General features: G+C 52.0%; 4 protein-coding genes across 6 annotated transcripts in view; 3 read left to right on the plus strand and 1 right to left on the minus strand.

Annotated features, from left to right (window-relative positions):
- Nucleotides 1-1,096, plus strand: part of LOC126579080 (E3 ubiquitin-protein ligase MARCHF6) — a 4,253-nt gene extending 3,157 nt beyond the window's left edge. Inside the window, exon 3 of the mRNA XM_050242343.1 lies at nucleotides 1-1,096. This exon is cut by the window's left edge and continues 846 nt beyond it. Coding sequence (XP_050098300.1) covers nucleotides 1-531 — 531 coding nt within the window. The 3' untranslated portion in view covers nucleotides 532-1,096.
- A 117-nt stretch (nucleotides 1,097-1,213) lies between these two features.
- LOC126578785 (decapping nuclease DXO homolog) lies at nucleotides 1,214-2,425 on the plus strand. The gene has a single exon (XM_050241688.1). It carries the CDS (start codon nucleotides 1,214-1,216, stop codon nucleotides 2,378-2,380), a length of 1,167 nt encoding a protein of 388 aa, XP_050097645.1. The 3' UTR covers nucleotides 2,381-2,425.
- On the minus strand, nucleotides 2,406-3,787 carry LOC126578784 (pentatricopeptide repeat-containing protein 2, mitochondrial-like). The gene is made up of 2 exons (XM_050241687.1): nucleotides 3,690-3,787; nucleotides 2,406-3,614 (listed from the first exon to the last, which is right to left on the minus strand). The coding sequence occupies exons 1-2, from the start codon at nucleotides 3,724-3,726 to the stop codon at nucleotides 2,461-2,463; spliced, it is 1,191 nt and encodes a 396-aa protein (XP_050097644.1). The 5' UTR covers nucleotides 3,727-3,787; the 3' UTR covers nucleotides 2,406-2,460.
- A 242-nt stretch (nucleotides 3,788-4,029) lies between these two features.
- Nucleotides 4,030-10,000, plus strand: part of LOC126578783 (unconventional myosin-Va) — a 12,759-nt gene continuing 6,788 nt past the window's right edge. Inside the window, exons 1-2 of one of the 3 annotated variants that reach the window (XM_050241684.1) lie at nucleotides 4,030-4,775; nucleotides 9,295-10,000. The exon at nucleotides 9,295-10,000 is cut by the window's right edge and continues 591 nt beyond it. In XM_050241684.1, the coding sequence (XP_050097641.1) occupies nucleotides 4,749-4,775; nucleotides 9,295-10,000 (733 nt within the window). In that variant the 5' untranslated portion in view covers nucleotides 4,030-4,748. The remainder of the gene's footprint in view (nucleotides 4,776-9,294) is intronic. The other 2 variants (XM_050241685.1, XM_050241686.1) reach the window with 2 other exon arrangements.

A 10,000-nucleotide genomic window follows, 5' to 3' on the forward strand; every position in this document is an offset into this window, starting at 1 on the left:
GATTGGGCATTGAAGCGTGCGATCGAACAAGCGTACCGGGATGGACTGCGAGATATGAACCTGCGGTTCATCATCCGCGAACTCGGTGTGCCGGTCATAACGTGTTTCGGTCTAGCGCTTGCCATACCGTACGTGATCGCGCACTCGATCCTGCCCCTGTTCTTCACCAATCCGCTTACCCGTACGCTGATCGCACGCCAGATTTATCCCTTCTTCCTGCTGATTGCGTTCGTTATCGGCATAGTGGTGCTACAAGTGCGCCAGTTCAAGAACCTGTACGTTGCGATCAAGAACGACAAGTATCTGGTCGGTCAGCGGTTGGTAAACTATGACCATCAGCGTAAAAAGCGACGCCCATCAGTGGTTGCCAGTACGGCGGAAGAGGCTGGTAGTGGATCGGGCGCAACTGCGGCCGCTGCTGACGAACCCGCACCTGGACAGGCGGAAGCCAGCGGAGCGGATGGGCAAAGGTCACCGACCGGAGCGGGCTCCAGTATGCAGGCGCACCCACTGGAAGAAGCTGTACAATAGTAGAACAATCAGTTGTTTCGAAATTTACCAGGAATATTTTACATTATTAAATTAAGTACTAATGGATTGGCACATTCGTTTTCGGTTAGTTTCGTTTGTTTTTAACCGCTGCTTCGGTTTTCCGGGAGCCGTGCGCTGCTTCTCGCTTAGCCTCCTTCACTTTCTGTTATCCTGTTTTTAGCCTTAGCATTACTCCTTACTTTACGCCACCGTTTTGTGATAATGAAGCGAAGGAAGACAGCTCCTCGCTCGTCCCCATTGTTCCTTTGGTTTCATGTTTCAGTTTCAATTATGTTTGCCAACCAGTTCCCTGAAATAAGATAGATCCCCTATTGAGAGAGAGAGAGTATGCGAGACAACAACGAGATTGGAGGAAACGTGTCCTTCCAATCTTTACTTTCCGTTCCGTAGACCGATCAAGCAGTGAGACAGGAACGACGAAGTCGGCGACAAGGCTTGAGGCATGAGTGAGCAAGGCCGAGCTAGCCAGCAAAAACGGTTGAAACAATGAATTTAGCTAAAATCTGTAATATATCTTCAAATAAACTGATGATGCAAAGCCTGATTAACGGCCTTTTCGTGTGATTCGTCCATTCGAAGGTCCTTCCAAAGTCCTATAGCACCGGTTAATCGACTCGAGTAATCAAAACAAAAGACCTGCGTCATCAAAACGGAACCCAGGATGTCCGGCTTGACCTCGCTAGATCCGGCACCGGCAAAACGGCAATCGAAACCATTTCCGTCCATATCGCAACCGAAACTCGTGGGATTCTTCAGCATCGACGCACACCGGCAGTACGATGGAGCGGCCACACAGCTCAAGTACCTTTCGCTTCCACCACCGCCACGAACCGATCTGCATCTTGACCTCAACGAAGGATTTGAAATTCATCACCCGAAACCGGACAGTGCGAAGGCTGAAGGAATTGATATGCTGCTGACCTACCTGCGTCACAATAGCTCCCCCGATTGCTGGACACACGGACCAGAGTCGGAACTGGCGGGGGACAGCCGCACCGCTCGGTTACGGTACGATTTCGTTTGCTTTCGCGGGTTGCTTCGATTGATTGCGTGCACACCGTACGACCGGAATACGGGCTGGATCGTACAGGCGATCCGCTACCGTGGTACGATCTATCTATGTGAAAGACCCACGCCCGAGAAGCTGGAATCGCACCGGAATGAAACCGAACAGCAGCGACGGTTTTGCTTTTACGGGTTCAAGTTTGAGCAACACATCCTCACGGATCGTCCTAACATCCGGCCCGACACTTCCGAGCCCGTCGTGCTGTCGGAAGAGTTTTGCTCCCTGTTCGACAGTACGCTGGCCGGCAAACGGTTACTGTATGGTGCCGAAATGGACGGGATCATCTGGGAGCAGCAGCGGCCACCACTCGATCGAGGCGGATTAACGGTGGACGAGTTGCGACGGTTGGAGTTCGTCGAGGTTAAAGTGAAACGGCGTGAAACGAATCAACGGCAGGTTGATAACTTTTATCGCTTCAAGACGAAGAACTGGTGGTGCCAAAGCTTCCTGGTGAACGTACAGCGGATCGTGGTGGGTCTGCGAGATGATCGAGGCATCGTCAGGGAGATAACGGAGATGAAGCTGAAGGATCTGCAGCGCGATTCTCGTCACCATTGGTCAGCGGCCGTTTGTATAAACTTTTTAGATGAATTTCTCCAAGAAGTGACCACCGTACTGGGGGGTGTGGAAGATTGTACGAGGGTTTTTCAGTTTGAGTACAGCCCACAGGACCACTCACGTGTCCGGTACCGAGATTTAGGCGCTAGGCATCCGGAAGCATTCCTTCCTCAATGGTATACGCAGTTCGTTGCAAGCAAATAAAACCTCCCAGATTTACTGCTAGTCGTAAGAAGCGGACTCTCTCTATATCTTTGCTTTATTCCGAGTAATCTAGCGGCCACTTAGTTCATATCGCTTAATCCGGGTCGTATGCTCGGATTGCCCTTGTTGGACCGAAACGGTCGCTGCTGCTGACGACCACCACGCGTATTGTAACTTTCGGACAGATTGCTCTTCCCATCGTTACGCTGCTGCTGCTGTCCCGTCGAGACGATCTCCGAGCACAGCAACTGTTCGAGTGTTTCATCAGTAATCTGTCCGTTTGTTTCGAGGAACTCGATCATGCGTTCTAGGTCCTGCTTCACGGTCGTCGCGCTGGCCGTGCTCTCCGGTGCCTGCTTTAGCGCTTCCTGTACCCGCTGGATCACCTCTCGGCTGAAGGTTTGCTTCTTCTCAAAGTTTCCCTTCACTTCCAACACACCACGGAAGATTGGGACGAGATCATCGAGCCGACCGAGGGTACAGAGGCACATCGTTTTGAGCTGCCGAATGGTCACGTAGTTGCCCTTGGTTACCGTGCTCAGTATCTCCAGTGCAATCTCCGGTTTGCCATTGTTGAGTGCGCTGGCCGCTGCAAATGCTGTCGCCTTACGCATGGGCACATGTCCCACGGAATTCACCTCCTTCCACAGATCCATCGCGTACTGGAAGGCTTCCGGGGTGTTCTCCTTGTAGCACGCGGCGAACGTAAGTGTGATGCAGTGCTTCGGGAAGCGGCCACCCTGAACCTGACGACTTTTGATGGAATCAAACAGCTCCCGTACCTCCCGGTAACGGCCATGCTCGTACAGCAAATCGCTCAGTATCTGGTAGCTGGAGAGCTGATCGAAAAAGCCCTCATTACCGGCATCCTGGAACAGATCGAGTGCCAGCTCGTGATCGCCCAAATGGTAACAGGCACGCATGATGACCGGCCCGAACACGTAGTTCCCGAAGCGCAGCTCTTTGCCCTGCCTGTTGTACCGGGCGATCGTGTCTTTGAGCAGCTGCTTATCTTCGGCCGTGTTGTCCAGCAGATGGATGATGTTTTTCAGATCCTCCGTGAAGATCATGTTGGTCGTCGATCCGGACACGAACTCACGCATCTTGCGCTTAAAATTGTCCACATTGTGCAGGTGCTGGGTGCGTGTCTTTTCCCGGTACGCCGCATACCCATCCACTCCGAGGGTGGCCGCCGAGTACAGACTCCGGAATGCGGTGCTCACGGCGCTGGGATCTGCCAAAAGGGCGAGGTAAACCGTCAGTTAGTTAATGAGAAACTACAGTAATAGGACCGGTTTGAGTGTCTTACATGCTTTCGTGAGGACGAGTGTACTTTTAAGAAACATTTTTTCTGTAAATTTTATCGAAGATCGTCAACCACGAGTCACATAACACGATTTCAATTTGACAGCCGGAGCGTGATGTAAACAAAAGGTGCCGCCCCCCCGTGGCCAATGAACGTGCGACAACTAACCTCGTTCGGTAACTTACGCGCCCAACCGGTAGCTCAACGGGGCTATTGAAAAGCACGGGCTAGTTGGCGCCTCGCGAGCCTCGGATCCCCGAATGGGGGGCCATATTTTTCTCGGAAAGTCGAAGCGAGTGGACGTCGGAACCGCGCTGCTCCATCCCAGAATCCGTGCGTGAAGTTGTCGTTTCGTGAAGATTCGTCTCCGCTTCGTGGGCTCCCCCTTTCCACCATCACCAGCTGTTCGCGTGATTCCGGTGCGTGGTGCTGGTGTTCCTGGAAGAATAGTTGTGTCGTGCTGCGTTCTGAGCAGGTTGGCGCTTAGTGTGGTCCCAGGAAGATCTCCCCGTCGATCACAGGTGTGTGAAGTGGCCATTTCATTTGTTTTACTGGCGAGATCTCGAGATTCACTATCGATCGCACTCGAGCGTAGTGACCTAGTGCGTGTAGCGTGGCAGTCAAGGAGGCGTGTGAGGTAATAGCCACCGGGGAGGCCTCATGCATTTATCATATCCGCGGGTGAGATAGGAGTGACGCGGTGCGAAGAATAGGCACCTAAGAAGGGGTTGAAAAAGGGGGGGTCAAAACGCCGTAGAACAAACACTTGCCCGTGTTTGTGCGCGTGGAGCCACCAACCAGCAGCAGGTAGGCAGGCCGGTCGGTCGGTCGTAGTCGGCTGCGTGTTGTAACTCGGTCAAATATGGTTCTGACTGGTTCTGACGTCACACGACGACGACGCACCACCACGGCGAGCCACACGAGCCACAGCAGCTGGAGCAGGATAGCAGGAGCGAGCCACGGTGTCCCGGTACCACCACGAGGCCGATCTCAAGCGGGTCACTAATTGCTTCACCAACACCGCAGGAACCGCCTGTTCCGTTCTGCTCTGTCGCCACCACCATGTCTTCGACGGAGCTCTACGTGAAGGTAAGTGAGAGAACAGCAAGCGAGCGCGGTATCTTCGCATCAAGTGGACTTATCCCCACCCCCGAACTTAAGTAGGTTTGTTACGTGAACGTCTTGTCCCCGCCGTAAATGTGCATTATTAACTGTTAATTCATGTTGTCGTTTGGCAGTCCCACCCCCCTCTTAGAAGAAATTGAAGGAAAGTGGCGGCCCGGCAACCAACGGTAGAATTGTATGGTTTCTTGTCGTTCTAACCGCGGTAGGCCGGTTGGCGACACCAATTCCACGCCTTGCTCGTGGTCACAAAACATATCGAGGGGGGGGGGGGGGGGGTTCTAGCTTCTTATGTGTGTCGTGTGAGAGGTGTGTATCCGGAAAACGGTGCTTTCTGGCCGTTTCAACGGTTGAGTTCGTTTTCTTCTGCTTTCTTCAGGCTAGCACAGCGCCAGGAAATTGAAATCGATCGAGCGAGCTAGCGAAGGGACATTTCGAGGGAGGGTACTGTCCTCATTTCACTCCAAGTTTCGTTAACCTGAAGGCAATTGGGGTTCACAGCAGCACTCACAGGAAACTGTAGATTGAATCACCTACGAGAACTTGCAGAATATGTTTAGATTCTCCGCCAATAGTCCTAATCGAATAATATCACTCGAACTAACGATACTTAACCGTGTTTGGCCCCTCATACCAGATGCACCGGCTCACGGTTCTGTTATCAGGTTTCAGGGACTTATCTTTCAAGTTACTTCAAAGCACTGCAATATCGCATGTTCATGGGCATGTCCGAAGTTCACGAACCACTCCAACCTATTTGTGCTCCTCCAGATTCTGTTTGGCTTCGCTAATTAATAGCTGCACCATTTGTCGCAAAGGAGTTCCGTTCCAAATTACTGTAGTTATCAGTCCGGATCGGAGCCGATAGAATTTGGCCCCAAAAAGTGCGTTATCTGTGGTGCCATTTCTCACCACAGAACGGCAATTAACGCCCTAATTGGCTCCTGCAAGCTGCCTGAATGCGTAGCTACAACTTCTCCAAGGTACCTTGGCATAAATTCGTTCCACGTTGTCTGGCCGAACAGTGTCGCCGGTGATCATCTCCACAGCGCGATGACTAATGGATCGACTGCGGGAATGATAAGGTAATGAATCGAGGGGGATCGGAGGGGGGCATTCGCACCACTTCACTTACAGCTCGGTTCAATGAGAACCTAATGCACGAGGGGGTAGCGGGGAGTTGTGGACAGCCCATCGAATCGGATTTATCGTCTCAAGTGGAAGACACACTCTCCTGTCCTGTCCCAAAGTCTCAGTAACAAAGCCCTTTCACAACGGGCTCGCAGTCGAGATCCACCGGTCTCTTTCCCTCTTTCGGTTGACCCTTATCTGCGTTGGCCATGCAGACACCCGTTGGGGGGGAAAAGCAGGTCGCGCCAGAATGTGAGAAACTTTCGGAGGCGCCCTCCCTTGGGAGTGACCTATTTCCGTACCTTCAAAACCACCTTCGAAAGGTCTCTCTGCGTGAGTTCGGGAACTGTCGTGTGGGTTGGTATACAACAGCCTGGCCACCATCTATGGCATGATAATCCGCGCACCTTCGGTTGCAGCAATCGAAACGATACTCCGGGAGCCCGCGGACCGCTCCGGAGCAGCACAATGGTGTGGACGAGATCGGTGTGCGTGCCGCACAAGGGGGGGAAGGGTTTTCCTTTTGTTTTGTTTCCACCAAGCCTTTATTGCTGCACCACGCGCGCCGCGCACTCGATGGATGGTTGTTGCGGTGGCCACTGCTGCACATTTCGCGTACTTGCCGCCGTACAGCATTCACCTTGAACGGTGGAACGAAAGGGAAGACGCAGATAATAAGAGACCGGCCGCTCAACCGGTGCACACCCGGCCCCCTGGTCCGTTGGTTATGCGAGAGATCTCTTATGTTCTGCAATCGCGCCAAGAAAACATCGCCACTGCCGCCACCACTGCTTGCTTGGGTGATTTCTCTCTGCAATGCCCGGATTGCACGACCCGATGAAGTCTGTGTTTGACCCCGTCTCAGGCATGTGCAACACCTTCCGGTGGGCCGCTTTGGCATCTTGTGCTCCGCGATCTAAACTGCTCTATCACGCTCGTCGCCTGTTCCTGCTGGGATGCTGTGCTGTCTTCCTAGTCTTCCAGCACGTAATTGGCCTGTGGAGCATAATGGCTACCAATTGGCGGTGGTGGCCCCGGGAAGAAAGACTGTTGCATTATTCATGCCGTGATGCCGCATGGATAAGGATTCGGAGTGAACTTTTGGTTAGGTCGAGGAAAGCTTTACTATCTCGCTCGCAAGCAGCTTTTCTTCGTGACATTTATCATGACATGATGCTGGTGTTTTGTGATTAGTTTAGCCATTAACGTCAGGTTAATACCGTTTGTTGCAGCACAATTACAAAGTACAAAAGTCTGACTTAAATTGTGCATTAAAAAATATCTTGAAACATTGTCTTCCGAGCCTTTCAACTTTGAACTGCGGTCCCAGAAGTTGAATCCGGTTAGTAGTCGCTGTGAGTCACCAGATACGCACGCTACAGGTTTCCAATTCTGTGGCGGGGAATCATTTGTCCCAGAAAGCGTACATACAACAGACGGTTCGCTTATCATTCACGTTAGGCCGTATCACCGGGCTTGGCAGCGTGTAACTGTTTTATCATTCACCTGCTAGGCTGAGTGTATCGGTAACATGCTGGCCCGTTATCAGTGTCTAAACAAGGTACAATTCAGCAATTTAACGCCACGGTATGCCACCTGCACAGGCGCACATGATGACGATGCCTGCTACGGTGGCAGTCAGTAGAAGAAGAATTGAATCGTGTGGCACTGGTGCTGCTGCCGATGGTCACTCCACCGTTGCCATGGTCACTCCTAATTGCTGCCACCGTTAAAACGGAGATTAATGTCTTATGAAGGCCCCTTCCATTGGGTGTTAATTTTATGGGACGTAGTTTTCCCCCCCGGGGCCCTCGGCCCCCGGCTCCAGCATTGCTTTCCCTTTGCGTGATTAGGTAACGCCTTGGAGTACGGAGAGCGAGAGAGCGAGCACTAGATAAAGAGAAAGCGAACACAGATTACGATGCATGTGGCCATGAACTTGACTTTGATACGCGCCACGAGAGGTGGCCACAGCTGCTGCACTCTTCTCTGCAAGAAATCGATTTTATGACTCCAGTACATGCATCGCAGGCGGTTGGTGCTCTCCTTGCGAGAGAATCCGGAGCGTCTTTTTTTTCGGGGAAAAAACGCTTTCGCTCTTCAGGATCATAGGAAAATTAGATTTCCGTTCCTTCGGTGGCCTCCAAGGCTTATATCGCATTAGTCGACTCAAATGTCGTCCGAAGACATTTGGCTGGCGTCGCCAATTGAAATGCAAACCACCAAGCTAGAGGCGGGGTTGGAAGGCTAGTAATTTAATGCCAGCAGCTTTGGCCACTGGCCGCTAAAGCTAACAGAAAGGAAGATGATTTGTGGAGCATTGAGAGACGGACTGGAGGGGGGCGCGCACTGGCAAGCTTTGTAACTGGACTCCTCCTCTCGAAGTCGAAGTATAGTGGCCAGCATTTGCATGGTTCAATGGATTCTTCCACTGGTGTTCACGTTGGCCCAACTTTGTCCGTTCGTTCGTTCGTAACTGGGGTAATTGCATGGTCCGTGTCGCCCGTGTGCTGTTGGCGCAGTTTCGTTGCTCGCGACGTGACAAATTCCGCACACCACCGGAGCGGCCCGTGGAGCCGACTAGTGTGGCTTGTGTTTCAGCTGTGTTGTGCGCCAGGGCGGTGCCGGCCAGCCACACCAAGCGTGTCGAAGCGCTAGAACACAGTCGCACAGACCTTCTCCAATGGATCAATGATTTTCACTCCCTTGGCTGATTAGAGACCTAGACGCTAGGAGGTCTAGGAGATTGCAGTAGACATTCCGGGGTGTGTCACTGTGGAAATTCAGAAAAGGTTTTTTTTTTTGGCAATCCGTTTCATCACTTCGCCTACGGATTAACGGAGCGAGGAAGCGTTAACGGCGGAATGTCACGTTGAGTTGTTTTTCGGGGCCGATAGCGTGGCGCACAATGTTTTGGATGGAAATGAAATGACGACGACGAAGCGCACCATCAGCGTCTTGAGCGACGGAAGTTAGCCAAGCCGAGATGAAACACCCAAAACGAAAATGTCCGTTCCGGTCAATGGTTTCGGGTGAAGGTCAATGATGTAAGAGTAACGAAAGGATTGAGGTGCATGGAGGGCGCGACCACGATAGGCCGTTCATAGTAGAGATTATTGTATCATCTTTAAGGAATGTATTTTTAATGTTTTTTGGATTGCTCATATTTCATCGCGAAATATTCGAAGCAAGTTCATTTTTATCATTATTTTTCCCTTGTGTTTTTAATCAATTTCTATCGATATGTTATTATAATTAAGTTTAGTTACTCTTTTATTTATCTACGCAATGATATAGCCTAATTTCTAGTTGTGAAAAATTATTCCCAATAATCGCTTTCAATGATTACTTTTAGGACGCGCGTATCTGGATTCCGCACCCGGACACAGTCTGGGAGGGTGCCGTCGTATCGCAGGATTACAAGCACGATGACAAACAGTTAGAGCTGCTGACGGATCGTGGTGTCCGGCACACGGTATCGATCAAGAACACCGAAGATCTGCCTCCGCTACGTAATCCGGCGATTTTGATTGGCCAGAATGATCTCACCGCTCTGTCCTACCTGCACGAGCCCGACGTTCTGTACAACCTGGAGGTGCGCTTCTGTGACCGGCAGGCCATCTACACGTACTGTGGTATCGTGCTGGTCGCGATCAATCCGTACGCCGAGCTGCCACTCTATGGAGCCGATCTCATCCGGACGTACCGGGGCCACTCGATGGGGGAGCTGGAGCCCCACATTTTCGCCGTCGCCGAGGAAGCGTACGCGAAGCTCGAACGGGAAAAGTGCGACATCAGCATCATCGTCAGCGGTGAGTCCGGTGCGGGCAAGACGGTATCGGCAAAGTACGCGATGCGATACTTTGCCGCCGTTGGTGGCAGCGAATCGGAGACGCAGATCGAGAAGAAGGTGCTGGCCAGCAGTCCGATCATGGAAGCGATCGGCAACGCGAAAACGACTCGCAATGACAATAGTTCGCGGTTTGGCAAGTTCACGAAGCTACTGTTCCTGCAGAACCACACGATGGCGCTGACGGGTGGGACGATGCAAACGTACCTGC

The sequence above is a fragment of the Anopheles aquasalis genome, chromosome 3 (genome assembly GCF_943734665.1).
Source record: "Anopheles aquasalis chromosome 3, idAnoAquaMG_Q_19, whole genome shotgun sequence".
Classification (NCBI taxonomy): domain Eukaryota; kingdom Metazoa; phylum Arthropoda; class Insecta; order Diptera; family Culicidae; genus Anopheles; species Anopheles aquasalis.